The sequence below is a fragment of the Epinephelus fuscoguttatus genome, linkage group LG19, assembly GCF_011397635.1.
Source record: "Epinephelus fuscoguttatus linkage group LG19, E.fuscoguttatus.final_Chr_v1".
Taxonomy (NCBI): domain Eukaryota; kingdom Metazoa; phylum Chordata; class Actinopteri; order Perciformes; family Serranidae; genus Epinephelus; species Epinephelus fuscoguttatus.
Window position 1 is genome coordinate 258,031 of NC_064770.1, and position 18,858 is coordinate 276,888.

Genomic DNA, 18,858 nt, shown 5'->3' on the forward strand with positions numbered 1-18,858 from the left:
CTGAATGACTTCCGACCAGTGGCACTCTCTTCACACCTGATGAAGACGTTGGAGCGGCTCTTCCTCAGCCTCCACTGACCCCAGGTGCAACACGCCCAGGACTGTCTGCAGTTTGCATACCGGGCAGGTGTTGGTGTGGAGGATGCCATCCTCTACCTGCTACACCGAGCCCACTCGCACCTGATTAAGGGAAGCGGCATGATGAGGATTCTCTTCCTGGACTTCTCAAGCGCCTTTAACACCATCCAGCCCCTTGTGCTTCAGGACAAACTGAACAGGATGCAAGTGGACCCCTGCCTGGTCACTTGGATCTCCAGCTACCTCACCAACAGGCCGCAGTACGTCAGGCTGAGACACACCATGTCTGACACTGTGATCAGCAGCACCGGAGCACCCCAGGGCACGGTGCTGGCCCCTCTTCTCTTCACCCTGTACACCTTGGACTTCTGCTACAACTCTGAGCTGTGTCACATCCAGAAGTTCACCGATGACACAGCCATTGTTGGATGCATCAGGGACAACAGAGAGGAGGAGTACAGGAGCCTAGTGAGGGACTTTGCTGTCTGGTGCCACACAAACCATCTACAGCTCAACACCTAGAAGACTAAGGAGCTAGTCATTGACTTTGGGAAGTCCAGACCAAAACCACGACCAGTTCTGATCGAGGGAGTTGAGGTGGAGGCTGTGGATTCCTACAGGTACCTCGGGCTGTGGCTGGACAGCAAACTGGACTGGACAACCCACACCAACCACCTGTACAGGAAGGGACAGCGCAGGCTGTACTTCCTGAGGAGGCTGCGGTCATTTAACCAGAGGAGCCTGTTCAGCCAAAGACTGCTCCTTCCCAAGTGCAGGACTAACAGACTGAAAAACTCCTTTGTCCCTCAGGCCATCAGACTATACAACTCCTCACCCGGGGGAGGAGGATTAACAGGAAGACACAGGACGGGAAGGAGCAGTAACCAGAAGCCAGTGGCCACCACAATAAGGAATATAATAAGGAATTATTTATTTATTCTCTGTATATATCATATCTGTATCATATATCTTATATTTATATTTTGCAAATTGTTTTTACTTTTTGCTTTTTGATACCCTGTGTGCTCTTTACCCTGTGTGCTGCTATTCAGTGCTGCTGGAATCTTAATTTCCCTGAGGGAGTCTTCCCAAGGGATTAATAAAGTTCTGTCTAATCTAATCTAATCTAATCTAATCATTTTACAGTGTTTGGGCTGACTGGGATATGCACCCAAATTTACTCAAACCAAAGTACATGGCTGAAGAATTTCACTGGACAGAGGCCGAGGTTGCGGGGACGCCAAGAACCTGAGCTGCTCAGGGCAAATACTGACTGGTGGTACTTTAACTCAGATTGTCCTGTGATGCCAACAAAAAGTGAATCATTATGCTGCAGTAAATTTTGTTGTGGGCCATTTTTGATGCTGTTACTGACTCCAACTCTGAGAGATCATGTGTGTGCATTATATTACTATGCATGTAAATGTTACTTCTCACTTTGACAGAGGTGTGCTGAAGACCTTCAGCATAAGCGGAGCAACAATAGGGTCAGAGGGTGCGACCGCCAGAGGGCCCACACTCAGTGGGGGTCTCTGCTCAGCTACCTATGACTGAGGTCAAGAAATGTAACAGCCACCTTACTAATTGTTAAAACTATGAACCAGCAGAAAAATGATAATTACCAAAGACACCATGTTCTGAATGGATGCATAACAAACACTAACAAAATGTAACTGTAGCAAGTCTTGCTTAGATAGCTTACAATGTTCTTTTCATTTAGCTAAAGCCCTGAATGCCCAAGCCAGGTAATGCCCATGCCAGGGTGTCAAATACAGCAGCTTGGTCAGTGGCTCTCCACATGTAATACAGATGCACAAGGCACCCATTAAACGTCTCTACGAGACGCACCAGACTTTAAACTAACTCTAAATGTAAACCGGCCTGCACTTATACAATGGATTTCTAGTCTTTCGAACACTCAAAGCGCTTTTACACTACATGTCACATTCACCCATTCACACACACAGTCACACACTGGTGGCCAAGGCTACCATACATGGCGCCACCTGCTACTTGGTAACCATTTACACGCATACCAATGTTAGAGCCACTGGTTGAAATCCTTGCCCAAGGATACTTCAATATGTGGACTGGAGGAGCTGGGGATTGAACCACTGATCTTCTGATAAGTGGATGACGCATTGTACCGCTGAACAATAGCTGCCTAATGTAAACCTACCTGCGACAATGACGTTGTTTAAAGTGTGAGAAAGTTCATGTAGGATGGGAAAGAGAGGTGGTGGTGGGTCAAACATACACAGGACTTTAATCCAGGAGACTGATGTTCATGTTCCATTTGAAACCAAGAGTCAACATTGTGTTTATTTTCATCTACATAACATAGTTATCATCACGTGGCATATTTATTTAAGTAAGTTACTTAACAAACATACTTATTTTAACCTAAACCATATTCTTTTTCTAAGTAGGTATTTTTGCCTAAACCTAAAGTAACTGGTGAAACCTACATTTCCTGTGAATCGAGAAGTGAAAGGACACATGTTGCATGAAACAAGGGCTAACTCGGGCGTCATGGTTTATAGTGTTGGGCCACTGACCAAGTTGCCATATTTAACTACCTGGGAGTGAGAACGTGCTGGATGACCACTGGTTTTATTCTGCTGACAATAGCAGTAGCTGCTGGAGGCATTATGTTTTTGAAATGTCCTTCGGTCCGTCCATACGTCTGTCCCATCCTTGTGAACATGATATCTCAAGAATGCCTCAAGGAAATTTCTTCAAATTTGGCGCAATTGTCCACTTGGACTTGGTCATAGGTCAAAGGTCAAGGTCTTTGTGACCTCATCTGTCTCATTCTTATGAACGTGATATCTCAAGAATACCTTGAGGGTTTTCTTCAAATTTGGCACAAATGTCCACTCGACCTCATAAAATGTGTTTTTGGCCATAACACAAGAATTCATATGCTAATTATGACAAAACTTCACACAGATGTCTAACAGGATAAAATAGGTCAATGGTCAACTTTGCTGTGACATCATAATTCATTCATTCATTCATCTTCTCAATCAATCAATCAATCAATTTTATTTATAAAGCCCAATATCACAGATCACAATTTGCCTCACAGGGCTTTACAGCATACGACATCCCTCTGTCCTTAAGACCCTCACAGCGGATAAGGAAAAACTCCCCAAAAAAAACCCTTTAACGGGGAAAAAAAACGGTAGAAGCCTCAGGAAGAGCAACTGAGGAGGGATCCCTCTTCCAGGACGGACAGACGTGCAATAGATGTCGTACAGAACAGATCAACATGATAAATTAACAGTAATCCATATGACACAGAGAGAGAGAGAGAGAGAGAGAGAGAGAGAGAGAGAGAGAGAGAGAGAGATGCAGGTAATGACAGTATCTTACAACAACATTAATGAAAGTAATAATATTATAGTTATAGTTCTGGTTACTGCGGTACAATATGTTGAAAGTATGTATTAATACCTGGCAGTATACATGTGTGACAATAATCATATGTGTATAATAACAGAAGAAGTATGACTAATGACTAATGATGGCAGCAGCAGGAGGCATCTGGCGGACCACGGCAGCAGCACAACCACACGCCACGCTGTCCAGGCACCGCTGTGATATGAGTTAATCTGAGAGACAGTGGAGCACAAAGGCTCCGGAGAAGAAGCCGAGTTAGTGACATCCAGAATGGCCGAGTTAGCAAGATGCAGTAATAGGATACGAGAGAGAGAGAGAGAGAAGGAGAGAGGGTGCCCGGTGTATTATAGGGGGGTCCTCCGACAGACTAGGCCTAAGTCAGCCTAACTAGGGGCTGGTACAGGGCAAGCCTGAGCCAGCCCTAACTATAAGCTTTATCAAAGAGGAAAGTCTTAAGTCTAGTCTTAAATGTGGAGACGGTGTCTGCCTCCCGGACCGTAACAGGAAGATGATTCCACAGGAGAGGAGCCTGATAGCCAAAGGCTCTGGCTCCTGATCTACTTTGAGACTTTAGGGACCACGAGTAACCCCATGCTCTCAGAGCGCAGTGTTCTGGTGGGATAATATGGCACTATGAGCTCTCTAAGATATGACGGAGCTTGACCATTTAGAGCTTTATAAGTTAACAGTAGGATTTTAAATTCAATTCTGGATTTTACAGGAGCCAGTGCAGAGAAGCTAAAACAGGAGAGATATGATCGCGTTTCTTAGTTCCTGTTAGTACACGTGCTGCTGCATTCTGAATTAGCTGGAGAGTTTTTAAGGACTTACTAGAGCTACCTGATAATAGAGAGTTACAATAATCCAGCCTTGAGGTAACAAAAGCGTGGACCAATTTTTCTGCATCTTTTCGGTCAGGATAGGCCTAATTTTCGCAATATTACAGATGAAAAAATGCAGTCCGTGAGGTTTGCTTTAAATGAGAATTAAAAGACAAATCTTGATCAAATGTACTCCGAGGTTTCTACGGTAGTGGCAGGGGCCAGAGCAATGCCATCTAGAGAAACTATGTCATCAGATAAAGAGTCTCTGAGTTGTTTGGGGCCAAGAACAATAACTTCAGTTTTGTCTGAATTTAACATCAGGAAATTGGTGCTCATCCAAGTTTTTATGTCTTTAAGGCAATTATGGAGTTTAGTTAATTGATTGCTTTCTTCTGGCTTCATTGATAAATACAACTGAGTATCATCCGCATAACAATGGAAATTTATAGAGTGATTTCTAATGATGTTACCTAAAGGAAGCATATATAGAGTAAACAGGATTGGTCCGAGCACAGAACCTTGCGGAACTCCAAAACAAACTTTAGTACGTAAGGATGGTTCATTGCGAACGTCAACAAATTGAAAACGATCAGATAAATAAGATTTAAACCAGCTTAGTGCTGAACCTTTTAAGCCAATTAAGTGATCCAGTCTCTGCAGCAGAATTTGATGGTCAACACCAGCATTCATCCTCTTGAGGGTCGCGGGGGGGCTGGAGCCTATCCCAGCTGACATCGGGCGAGAGGCAGGGTACACCCTGGACAGGTCGCCAGACTATCGCAGGGCTGACACATAGAGACAAACAACCATTCACGCTCACATTCACACCTATGGACAATTTAGAGTTATCAATTAACCTAGTCCCCAATCTGCATGTCTTTGGACTGTGGGAGGAAGCCGGAGTGCCCGGAGAGAACCCACGCTGACACGGGGAGAACGTGCAAACTCCGCACAGAAGGGCTCCCACACCCGGGATCAAACCGGCAACCCTCTTGCTGTGAGGCGAGAGTGCTAACCACCACACCACCGCGCCGCCCTGACATCATAATGTTCTGTATAAACACTTTTACTTTTACTTTTACCATTACTCAATGTCATATGTCAGGAACAGAGGGGGGAATATTTAATCAGATACTTTATTGGTGACACTCATCTTTGGTGCCCACCTTGAAACTGTACTGATTGTACAGATGCTCTGTGCTGCCAGTGGGAAGATGTGTATGAAGCATTCATGTTTTCACAGACATGGATGTAAACTGTAAGAGAACCTTGACTGGTGTGCGGAGGCATACAACCAGGAGGTGGTAATTCTAGCTGTCACCTAATACTATGTTTTGGCCAACAAAGAAATATAGCTATAGGCTAGGAGCCTAACAAAAGTTATGTGTGTGAGAAGCTTGTGTTCAATGCACTTTGGTGCATGAAGGTATGGCTCTGCGAGTAGGAGAACTTAGATGTTATTGCCTCAGTTGACTACACTAACCATTAACACTGATTAGACATCCATATAAAAGGTGGCACATTTTCCCTGTAAGTCCAGATCAAATAAGAAGCACCCACCTATTCTGACAAAAAACAATAGGTGTTGCTTTGTTTCAGTGTGTACAATCTGCATGTATTGGTAGATTGATATGGGTATATACTGTCTGTCTGTAGAGTGTGTGTGCACAGTGTGTAGAGTTTCCCTGTAGCTGTTGGCTCTGCCTGCCTCAGCACTCATCCAGCAGCCTTGTGTGTGTTTCTCTATCCCAGCTGGAGTACTGCTGCAGTGCCCTCTCCTGGATGACAGATGCTCTGTCTCAGAGTGATCTGATAAAAGCTGGCCGCCCCCCTCCTGTCCTCAGAGGTAAAGTCACTGGACACCTAAGCACATTGGAGAATTTTCCTTGCTGGCTTTCTCCCACAGAGCCTTGTCTGACAGATGTCTGTTCATTTTACTCAAACCAAGACATTTTTCCCCTTTCCCAAACAATCAAGAAACTGCAACACCTAATCATAACCCCATGAAGGAAACTTTTGTATTCAATAGTTCATTGGAAGTTTTGAAAGATTTTATTATTATAATGTGATGAGATAATTGAGCAATTATTTAAAGGGCCAGTGTGTAATATTTGGCATGGTTTATTGTCAATCTGAATCTGAATCTGAATATTCTACCCATTAATATGTTTAATTCGTTTGGTTTTCGTAGCTTTAGAGAGGTTGCCATCTTGCGCCGCCATGTATGTATGGCAGACCGAGCAGACAATCCAGCCAGCCAGAGAACGCGCTTCGCGTGTATAAATAAACCAACAAAGACAGCGGAAGGAAGGAAGAAAGAGGAGGAAACAGTAGAGAGTGTTAGTAGTTCGTTGATAGAGAGTAGTGAAAAGTTTTTTTAGTTATAAAGTTTGCAAATGGACCACACCTACCACGCAACAGGAGAGAATGAACCCGAACCGTCATCTGCGAGGAAAAGAAGATGCAACTTCACTCCTTTTCCTCCTGATGATATATCTCCCCAACGATGGTAGCACCAAATCCCATTCTGTGCATTCAGCCTCTCTTCTCGCCCCCTCAGCATCAAACACATGGAGTTCCTCATCTGTATGCTCCGGCTCAAACAGGTATGGCTCTGGATCTGTGTCCGCTACAAGAAACTCTTCAAAATCGTGTTCAAAGTCGTCCATTGCAGCTACTATAGTCCAGAGATATTGCTAGGCTAAATAAACAGCTGAGCTCTGTTTCCAGGCTACGCTGTCAGTCAGTATGCGGGCTGGAGATTGGTGGAGCAGAGAGGGGAGGGGGTCCCCACTCAGTATGGTAAACGAGTATGTTTGTATGAAGTGTGTCTGTTACGCTAGAAGACTCAGAGTTTGGGACAGAGTCTTTTACCCCCTGGAGTGTTACCGGAGTTTTTGGAGCGCTCACTGTTTTCAACCCGTTTTACACATTGGCCCTTTAAGATGTGAGGAAATCAGCATCTAAATGAAATGAAAATATTATAATAATAATGTGTAATGCCAGGCTTGGAACAGGCTGTGAGACCTCTTCCATATGGAGCTAGAACAGTCTCAAAAAGAATAAATGCACAAAAAAGGATTCACAAATGTAATTGGGGATTTACATATATATATATAGACTCAAAACACAAACACATTTTCAATGCACACAAAAATATTTTTCATTCCATATATAAGTAAAAGAAAATCCACATATAAACAATAAGATTTATAAACATTTGTCATGCACACAAAACTATTTCTTGTTTTAAATATGTGCAATTGAAATTCACAAATGCACGCATGTAAAAGTATTTGCAATTTTCATCAAATACATATTTGGAGGTTGTTACATTGATATATGATATATACTGTATACAAACCTGCATTTACAAAGTGCTTTAAATTTGTAAACTTCCCTGCATTTGTGTGTGCGAGTTTTGAGACTCCCCTGACGTGACTCGATTCACAAATGCATTTTTTCTAAGAGGGGATTGTCTGCAGCCAATCATATGTCTCACTCCTTTACAGCCGATCACATGAGTACCTCCCCACGAGGGGTGTTATATGACGTCATTAACGCAGGTGGGAGGAATGCTGCGTTCATTTTGTACTTGGAGGTCGGAAGTGGGAATGACATCACCTCCGAGTTGACAACAGTTTTTGCATTCTAGTTGACAACGGTGGACAAGTCGGAAATTTTTTTTCTCATTTTATTTATTTAGAGGACAGTGCACGTTAATGAACATTGCTGTAAATGTGCCGGTGTTAGCCAAAGGCTAATTTTCAACTGTAGTCCTCCGGCATGATGTTAAAAAGACCTTAGGCCGATTTTCTTTTAGGTCCAAGAAACATGGACGGTACCGTTCTACCGTTGGGCTAGCCGTAGCCACTGTTGGGATTCACAGGACCACAGATGTTTTGTCATTTGGTAAAATCTAAACTGGAGATTTAAAGGCTTTTTCCTCTGCATGCTCTTTGTTTTCCAAACAAAGACAGCTATTTGACACCCATCTCCAGGAGGTCTCACCTCACACCTCAGTGAGACACAAGTCTCACAACTTGATTGGACAGTACTGTTACAGTGACATGCCTCTCTGTGATGTCACCAAACTCTGTAGAAGGTCTGCTCCCTCCAAGCCTTCTCTCTCTTGCTCTGGAGCTACAACAGCTCAGAGCTCTTGCTCCAACTGCGGAGCAGCTCACACCTCTTTCCAGCTGGGCCTGGAACAGCAGAGGCCCAGACCCTTGCTCCATAGCCCCAAACCACTAAAGGGAGGGCAATTGATCATAGACTCTCTTGCAAACACAAGGTTTGCAGCTAACTTTCCAGCAACGAAGAGAACCAAGTGAGTTAGCATCCAGCATCCAACTCTGCTAAACCCTCAGCAACCAGCTTCCTCGGAGTTTCACCTTTGGAACAAAGGACACAGCAAAGACTGCAGCTGGAACCATCTTCCCTGCCTTCTTCTGTCGGCTAACAAAGCAGTACACCACCAAGTGACTCTTTCTCCCATCCATTCAAGGATCAGTAACGTAACAACTGGGCATAGCATATTACAGCTTTACAGGCTAAGACTGTTTAACTTGTTGTATGTGATTTAATGCTGTCATTGTGTTATTGTTGTGATAGTTTGCAGTTAGGTCATTGATTAGTTGGCTTCACCAAAGCTAAGTGTTTAGTTTGCTAATACTGTTCACAAACAGATTCTTGCACCCAACTAAACAATCTCTGCACTAATCCAGACCGTTTGCAACACATATCACACTCACATAGACTCATTAACAAATAGGCTTTCAACAGAGCTATACCCAAACAGGCATCTCAAAGTTCCCGCTTCTTTTCCTTTGTCTTTGTCCTGACCACACGGTCAGACAAACACCTTCCCCGATCTGAAGCCAGCTTTGATTCGGCCATCTTGTAGTTCTCTGTTGTCAGCCATTTTGTTTTGTAGGCCAAACGGCTCTTTGATCACCACACCCGCCTTTGTCTTTCTCTTTTCTCTCTCGCACACACACACACACACACACACACACACACCAAGCTTGTATATAGTTAGTTAGAATTTGTGTGTTTTGGTTTGCTTTGGAATCATACCTGCTGTCTTGTTGCACAAGAGTGAATGAATAGTCAGCCTCTGCTGCGTCAAGAACTCTGATGTCCTTCAGGCATTACCGTTAATTTTGGTCGTTGTCATTAATTTAATTATTAATCGAACTCAAAATTAATAGCCTATTTTATGAGACTGATATCTTTAACTGGCTATCATTTTTCCCTTTACAGAATGGTGCCCCACGAGGTGATTTAATGTTAATTAAGTCACATTATTTAACACGACTATTAATTATTATTAATAATTATTAATTATTTCCGATAGCCAATTAAATCCCTACATATTTGGTGCCGCTGTGTGACGTAAAAATATGTTGATCCTAACATATTTGGTGCCTCCGTGTGAAGCCCGAATTTAAATCCTAACATTTTGGTGCCTCCGTGTGAAGCCCGAATTTGTGTTCCCAACACCACTGTTAGCAATATCAGTTGATAACAACGCTCTATGTGGCATTTTGCACATACAGACAGCATAGCAACATGCCCACGGATAAAAATTTAACAGTACTATGGGTATGGCTAACCTAATGTAAAACAAATAAGATAGAATTGCTATAAACAGTACTTTAGCAGAGTGTTTAATCACTATGTATGATTAAACACAGTTCTCAGTCGGAAGTTTAAACTCGAACGCACCCTGAGGTCGGATTTCCAACTAGGAAACTCGGAGCAACCGCATCAACCCTAACTTACAAATTCACGATGGCTGTCGGTAACATACATAGTGAGTAAACACTCTGCTAAAGTACTGTTTATAGCAATTCTATCTTATTTGTTTTACATTAGGTCAGCCTCATATGCAGCTTTCATCAGTTGGAGTGCATGATGGTTTTGAAGCTGTCTATACGAAAGTACAAGGGCAACAAAGGCTTTCTTGCGGGCGTCCATGTTTTTTTCCGTCTTGTCCACCATCGTCAACTAGAATGCAAAAACTGTTGTCAACTCGGAGGTGATGTCATTCCCACTTCCGACCTCCAAGTACAAAACGAACGCAGCATTCCACCTGCGCGCGCTTTAATGACATCATATAACACCCCTCGTGGGGAGGCACTCATGTGATTGGCTGTAAAGGAGTGAGACATATGATTGGCTGCAGACAATCCCCTCTTAGAAAAAATGCATTTGTGAATCGAGTCACGTCAGGGGAGTCTCAAAATTCGCACACACAAATGCAGGGAAGTTTACAAATTAAAAGCACTTTGTAAATGCAGGTTTGTATATACATCATATATCAATGTAACAACCTCCAAATATGTATTTGATGAAAATTGCAAATACTTTTACATGCGTACATTTGTGAATTTCAATTGCACATATTTAAAACAAGAAATATTTGTGTGTGCATCACAAACATGTTTATAAATCTTATTGTTTATATATGGATTTTCTTTTACTTATATATGGAATGAAATTTGTTTTTGTGTGCATTGAAAATGTGTTTGTGTTTTGAGTCATATATATATGCATATATATCAATCGATCAATCAATCAATCAATCAATTTTATTTATAAAACCCAATATCACAAATCACAATTTGCCTCACAGGGCTTTACAGCATATATATATATATATATATATATATATATATATACATAGGGTTTTTTTATAATACACAATTTGTGAATATACATTTGTGAATCCTTTTTTGTGCATTTATTAATTTCTGTGTGCACTTATTCATTTTGAGACTGTTCTAGTTCCATACTTCCCAAGGTGCTGTGTCTGTAGCATCTGGATCAGACTGAATTGTTTTTGTGTTCTTTGCCACCACGGATAATTAATCTTTGTTGTTGTTGAAGGATCTCATTTGATATTGATTATTGTTTTTTCTTCTATTGTAGATTTGACTCCACTGTCTCCAAGGTGACTCCCTGCACTCCAGGGTCATATGGAGCTACAGCAGTGACACAAAGTTTTGGCTATGACAATAAATTCTGGCAATACAGAAGGACACATTGGCACTGAAAACAATTCCACTGGAAAAATAAAACAGACTATAATTATTTATTTTTGCATACTCATGTGTTCTGATGAAATTTCCTCAAATTTGGCACTCATGTTTACTTCTACTCAATGATAAACAGGTTAGGTTTTGGTTGTCAAAGGTCAAGGTCACTGTGACCTTGTGTTTGTTTTATTCTCGTGAACGCAGTATCTCAAGAACACCTTGAGGGAATAAATTTGGCACAAACGTCTACACTCAACCATATATACTGCTTAAAATTTGGTGGTGAAAGGTCAAGATCACAGTGAGCTCACAAAACAGTTTGTGGCCTTAAGTCAAGAATTCATACACTATTTATGGCAACATTGCACACAAATGTCTAATAGGATAAAATGATAAAGTGCCAACATTTTATAGCCAAAAGGTCAAAGGTCAACTTAGCTGTGACATCATAATGTTTTCAACGTCATATCTCAGAGACAGAAGGGGAGAGATCTGGGCAGATACTTAATAGATGACACTTATCTTGGGTGTCCACCTTAAAACCGTGCTGAACATATAGATCTTCTGTGCTGCTAAGGGGAAGATGTGAGGCATCCATGTTTTAGAATATGTAGCTTCTTGGCAGCAACCTTTAGATTTGAAGCATTGTCTACTGTCATGGCTACAAATGACTCTATACAGACATGGATGTAAACTGTAACTGCAACTTGACTGGTTTGCGGAGGCATACAGCTTCCAGGTGGTAATTCTAGTTTTATGCTGACAGCTTTTTTTTTCAGTTTTAAACTTCTGTCTGTGGATGGGAGGAGTTTGAGGGGAGGTGCAAGGACCATAAATGGTAATTCCGTCTTCCATAAGTTGACCTGGAACTCTCAAACAGCAAGTACATTAAGTCTGTTTCACTGGTTTTTAATATGTAAAAATGTGTGGTTATGGTTTTTAATATATAAACTGGCTGGTTAAAGTTAACTTTTAACTGACGTTATGCTGGTCTGGCAGGGGTTCGCTGGAACAAGAGCTGTCATCAGCTACTGTCAGATAATGTCAGCTATCATAGCTAACATCAGGCCCTATTTAAAAAAACGCCAGCAGAGAGAAACAGACTTGCTGTGTGGGAGTTCCAGGTAAACGCATGAAAGCCACTGCTGTAGATGCACGTTAAAGCCAGAGGCTTACTGGGGTCAAACAGCTTACTCATTGTGTTCAAGGTTTGAATGAATATCTGATTGATAATATTTTTAATGACTAACAACATTAAAATTTCACATTGTGTCGACATTAACATTATGATGTTTTGCAAACGTTGGGTTTTGATCTTCATACCTTATGACTAAATGTCGGAATTCTAAGTCAAGATGATACTCAAAAAGTGAGTGACATGAAGTAAGTATTAGAAGACAGTCACTGAAATCACATTGGAATGCAAAGCATATAAAGATAAATTAATTGTTTGTGCCCGTGTTTTAATTTTCAGTGGAATTTTTTTTTTTTGCCAGTATTTCCTTTCATAATGCCAAATTTTATTTTTATTTTTTGATGCCACACATACACACAAACACACATACACAGTTGACTCAAGGTCATTGTTTAAAGAGTGTCGTGTTTGCTCTTTTATTATTTGTTTCACTTTTTTTAAAAAAAATTTCAGATGTATATTGTTTGAGGCGCATTTAATTGGGACAAATAATATGCTAAGTCATAAGTTTTTTAACTGTTGTGCCAGTATGCATTGCTTTCTGCTGTTGTATGTTTGTATCATCCTACCACCTGAAGTTGCCAAAGTCTGAAATTTTCAGATCTTACACACAGGAGCTTTAGAGGTCTGAGCCCTGATGTGACCACAGAGTGCCTTGTTAATATGTATACAAAGTGGATTTAGTGAGATGATTATCAGTATTTATGAGATAAAATATGTTGCATGGTCACAGACTTTTAAAAGCTGCAAAAATTTGTATTTTATATTAAGAATGGGTCCAATGACTATAATGTGGGAGGAGTGACAAAGAAGGAAATATAGCTGCAAGCGGCAATTCTGGGGTTCAAGCCAGCATGGACATTTAAAACTTGAAAGCTGGGTAGAATAAAGACCTTTGACAGTTAAGGACACCTGCATTAAAGATTACCAGCAGGTTTTATGACAATCAGACAGATAATCATTCATTTATGTCCAAATCTTTATTGGGCCACGCTCTCCTTTGGAAGCACTGTGGTTTCTTATTGGACAACTGTAGGAACATTTTGGGGACATGCTTTAATGGCTTGATTAAAAAAAAATCCACAGAGTTTGGTGATGTTAGGAAAAAATCCTCATTGATTTATGGCTGAATTTTGTCAAAGGCCATTGCATTTTTTGGAACTTGTGGCACCCCCTATTAACCGATTTTAATTTTAATTTCAATTTTATTTTTCTCAAGGGGGACAGTGTACATTAATGAACATTTTCATAGAAATAAAAACATAAATGTGTCCAGTTGCAGCCAAGTGCTGATTTATATTGCTAGTCCCCCCCACCAGATGGTGCAGGCAAAAGTTCCTAAAAAGTAAATGCATTAACCATACTATAGATGAAGCAATTACAATAAATAAAAACATAACAATCACAATTTAACAGTATAAATCGCGCAATGAGGCATAAAAGTCATATTGCATATTATGCATGTGTACGCTTATGTCCTGTTTTTAAGTGAAACCAATTAATAGTCAGATGGGGGAGAAGGGACTGTTTGGGGTGTAAAGATGGAGTGTGAGACTGCAGCAATGTAAAGTCCAGTACATTGTTCTAGTTGTGATTATGATGGATGTTAGTGGAGGATATTTGGACAATAAGGGTTAAATTGCTGTAGTGCTTATATCCACGTTCTGTCAATTGCATAATAAAGTACATATTAAATAGGCACAGGAAAAAAGATCGGTACTTTGCATGCTCCTACATACACACCTGAACAAGCACTACACCTTAACAGTGTTTGCATGTTTGATTGAGACATAATAGAAACATAGTAAATAGACACAGGAAGAAAAGATCGGCTCATTGCATGCTCATACGTATATGTCCAAACATGCACTGCACCTTAACAGTAATTACAGGTTTGGTTACTTATAAGCCACCTCTTTAGATGTGTTTTGAATATGGCATATGTGTTACAGTCCAGTATCATTGATGGTATACTGTTCCAGATGTGGCTGCCTTTAACTGAGAGTACTGACTGACCACAAGTAAAGTAAAATAATACATGTGGTTCATTATTATTCAACATACCCTGCAAGTTTTGTAGTGATTGGATAATCAATTACTGATTTCTAGTCTGATTTGTGTTACTGCATGCCCACTTTTTGTATTTGTGGTGCCCCCTAGTGGTCAATTTGAATGAAACTCTCAGGATATGTTCCTGGTACCTCTTAAGACATTGCTTGCAAGGTTTGTGATGATTGGCCTTAACATTGTGGAGTCATTTCCTGAGCCATGCCCCCTTAAAAGTTCATTAGTCGATCTGTAAAACACAGTGAGATATCAAAAACAGTTGAAGCATTGGTGATAAAATTGTGAAAAAAATCACACATCATTTTGCTGATTTCAGGTATATTGTCAAATATTTTGGTGACATTTGGTTGAAAATTATATGAAAAAGAAAATGTTGTGCATACAGTACAAATTATAACAAGACAATGAATATCACTGTGACCTAACTGTTGAACAGATCTCAACACCATTTGAAACATGTGACATCCAAAGAATGTTTGTGGCAGTGGTGGTTGCATTTAGATGAAGACTTTTGGATATGTAGATGTTAATTACTTTTACATATTATTAAAAATATAGAGTGACGGACTTCTGAATCGACTATAGGTTGCAGTACAGCAAAGTCTGTCACAATTCAGTGGATGTGTTAAAAAAGAATTTAGCTCTGCAGGGCCCACTGGTGATTTATTATGATTTTTTGAAGTATGGAATGTGAAATGTCTTGAAATTTAGATTTATTGTAATAAGCCATGCCCCCTTCAAGCAATCATTTTCAAATTTTGTACAATGACTGAGATATGACCCAAGATGATGCAAACCAAGTTTAGTACAAATAGCGCTGGCTGATTGTGAGATATCAACTTTTTGCATGTGTAGCACCCCCTATCGGTTGATTTGAATCAAACTTCGACATTTCCTACAGGTTTTGTGACAATAGGCTCGATGGTTAAGGAGTAAATTCCATTTATGTGCTGAACCATGCCCCCCTAAAGTTCATTGGTCAATATCATCACAACACCATGGCATATCAAAAAGTCTTTGATAACTTTGAAAAAGCTTCATCCCTTGATGAAGCACAGAAAGTCTGGTGCAAATCGGACTTACACCTTAGGAGGAGATGTCAAAAAGGTGTTTTTCAAAAAATTCTATATGGCAGACAATGTAGTGGCCGGACCTTGAGGGTTTTCAGGCTTTCATAGAACCCCTTCACCTGACCAGGTGTGTCGACTTTCAAGTCAATCTCACATAAGGTGCAAGGGTGGTGGCCTTTCAAAACTAAATTTTCCTTGACCTAAATTATAGCGCCACCATCTGGCCTATTGGTTTAGTTTAGTTTAGTTTAGTTTAGTTTATTAAGATCCCCATTAGCTTTTGCAAAGCAGCCACTATTCTTCCTGGGGTCTTTTCATCTTCATGAGTGACAATACATATACAAGACATACTTAATACATACCAATACACAAATACAAATACATAGAACACACGCGACACAAGATGAACACTGAACATCCGAATTACAAGCTCCCACATTGAATCATCACAAAACATTTACTGTATATCCTGTCACACAATATGCCATGACCCAAACACGGAGAACAGGTATAAATGACCTGTGGTGACTAATGGTTGAAATTTTGAGTTAAATAATAATCTCTTAGTTTTATTTTAAAAGTTACCATGTTTTTCTGTTGTATAACATAATTAGGAAGAGCATTCCACTCCTTCATAGCTCTGTATATTACTGTACGTTTAGAAGATGTTCTGGGTAAGGTAAAATAACCTCCCCTAGCATGACGAGTTGAGTAATTATGTGTCTCTGAACTAAAAGATAATTTTCTATAAAAAATATTTGGCATCTTTGTTGTGATAACATTTCTAATAAATACCATCAACAAATATGACAATCTATTCTTAACATCCAACCAACAGAGACTGGCATGCATTTTACAAATGTTTGTCCTCATTCCACAGGAAAGTATTACACATGCTGCTGTATTCTGTGTAAGTTGCAGTTTTCTGATGTTGGCTAGTGAGGCATTGGACCAAACAACTGTACAAGAATCCATGTGTGACAAAACCAAAGCTTGGATTACCAGTTTAGTGGTTTGTGTTGTTAAATTTTTAGAGCATCTTCTAGTCATAGAAAGAATATTTCCAATGTTAGTTATTATTCTCTTAATATGTATATCCCATGATAATGTGTTATCTATCTATCTATCTAATCCCTAGTAATTTAACTTCATTCACTTGTTTGATGGATTGATTATTAATTGTAATATCAAGCTTTGGATTTGAACGCAATGAATATTTTGATCCAATAACCATACTGGTTGTTTTTTGTACATTCAAAATAAGTTTATTACAGCTAACCCACTCTGAAACCAACTTCATTTCTTCACTTAAATTTTCATTTAATTCATCAATAGTTCTTCCAGTTAAATACATTGTTGTATCATCAGCATACATTGCCATGTGAGCTGTATTTAATGCCAAGGGGAAATCACTGGTGAAAATAGAATACAAAAGAGGTCCAAGGCAACTTCCTTGGGGTACTCCATGTTTGACCTGTTTTAAATCTGACTGACTTCCATTAAAATAAACCATTTGCCATATTTCACTCAGATAACTTTTAATTGTTAATAAAGCTGAGGACGAGAACTCAATTTTCCTAATAATAATTCATGATCAAGAATATCGAAGGCTGCAGAAAAATCAAGAAAAACAGCTCCGATCATTTTCTTTTGCTCGAGATCATTACACCAATCGTCAAACATTTGGGTCAAAGCTGTTGCCGTGAAGTATTTTTCCCTATAAGCATGGTGAAAATAAGTTGTTATAAGAAAAATATGACTGAATTTGCTCATGCATGACTCTTTCCATTATTTTACTTAGAATTGGCAATAAACTTAAAGGTTGACTATTTGACTCAGAAAACTGCAACTTTTTGTTTTTTGGTATTGGTATCATTTTTGCAATTTTCCATCCCCGTGGCCATATATTTTTAGTGAGACATAGATTCATTATATCTGTAATCACTGGGGTTTCAATAGCATTCCATCAAGAAAATCAACCCCAGGTGACTTATTCTTGCAAGTTCTTATTTGATCTGGACTTACAGGGAAAATGTGCCACCTTTTATATGGATGTCTAATCAGTGTTAATGGTTAGTGTAGTTAACTGAGGCAATAACATCTAAGTTCTCCTACTTGCAGAGCCATGCCTTCATGCACCAAGATGCATTGAACACGAGCTTCTCACACGCATAACTTTTGTTAGACTCCTAGCCTATAGCTATATTTCTTTGTTGGCCAAAACATAGTATTAGGTGACAGCTAGAATTACCACCTCCTGGTTGTATGCCTCCGCACACCAGTCAAGGTTCTCTTACAGTTTACATCCATGTTTGTGAAAATATGAATGCTTCATACACATCTTCCCACTGGCAGCACAGAGCATCTGTAAAATCAGCACAGTTTCAAGGTGGGCACCCAAGATGAGTGTCACCAATAAAGTATCTGATTAAATATTCCCCCCTCTGTTCCTGAGATATGACATTGAGTAATGGCCAGAAAAGTGTTTATGCAGAACATTATGATGTCACAGCAAAGTTGACCATTGACCTATTTTATCCTGTTAGACATCTGTGTGAAGTTTTGTCATAATTAGCATATGAATTCTTTTGTTATGGCCAAAAACACATTTTATGAGGTCAAGTGGACATTTGTGCCAAATTTGAAGAAAACCCTCAAGGTATCACGTTCATAAGAATGAGACAGATGAGGTCACAAAGACCTTGACCTTTGACCTATGACCAAGTCCAAGTGGACAATTGCGCCAAATTTGAAGAAATTTCCTTGAGGCATTCTTGAGATATCATGTTCACAAGGATGGGACAGACGTATGGACAGACCGAAGGACATTTCAAAAACATAATGTCTCCAGCAGCTACTGCTATTGTCAGCAGAATAAAACCAGTGGTCATCCAGCACGTTTTCACTCCCAGCTAGTTAAATATGGTAACTTGGTCAGTGGCCCAACACTATAAACCATGACGCCCGAGTTAGCCCTTGTTTCATGCAACATGTGTCCTTTCACTTCTCGATTCACAGGAAATGTAGGTTTCACCAGTTACTTTAGGTTTAGGCAAAAATACCTACTTAGAAAAAGAATATGGTTTAGGTTAAAATAAGTATGTTTGTTAAGTAACTTACTTAAATAAATATGCCACGTGATGATAACTATGTTATGTAGATGAAAATAAATACAA

At 39.9% G+C, this 18,858-nt stretch overlaps 1 protein-coding gene across 2 annotated transcripts in view; it reads left to right on the forward strand.

Moving 5' to 3' along the window:
* trpm4a (transient receptor potential cation channel, subfamily M, member 4a) overlaps positions 1 to 14,242 on the forward strand; it is a 171,521-nt gene extending 157,279 nt beyond the window's left edge. For both annotated transcript variants that reach the window (XR_007447791.1, XM_049560180.1), the window contains 2 exons: positions 6,060 to 6,153; positions 11,244 to 14,242. Coding sequence is in view for 1 of the 2 variants with exons in the window: in XM_049560180.1 (XP_049416137.1) it covers positions 6,060 to 6,153; positions 11,244 to 11,269 (120 nt within the window). In the remaining variant the exon portion in view is untranslated. The remainder of the gene's footprint in view (positions 1 to 6,059; positions 6,154 to 11,243) is intronic.
* The last annotated feature ends 4,616 nt before the right edge of the window (positions 14,243 to 18,858 follow it).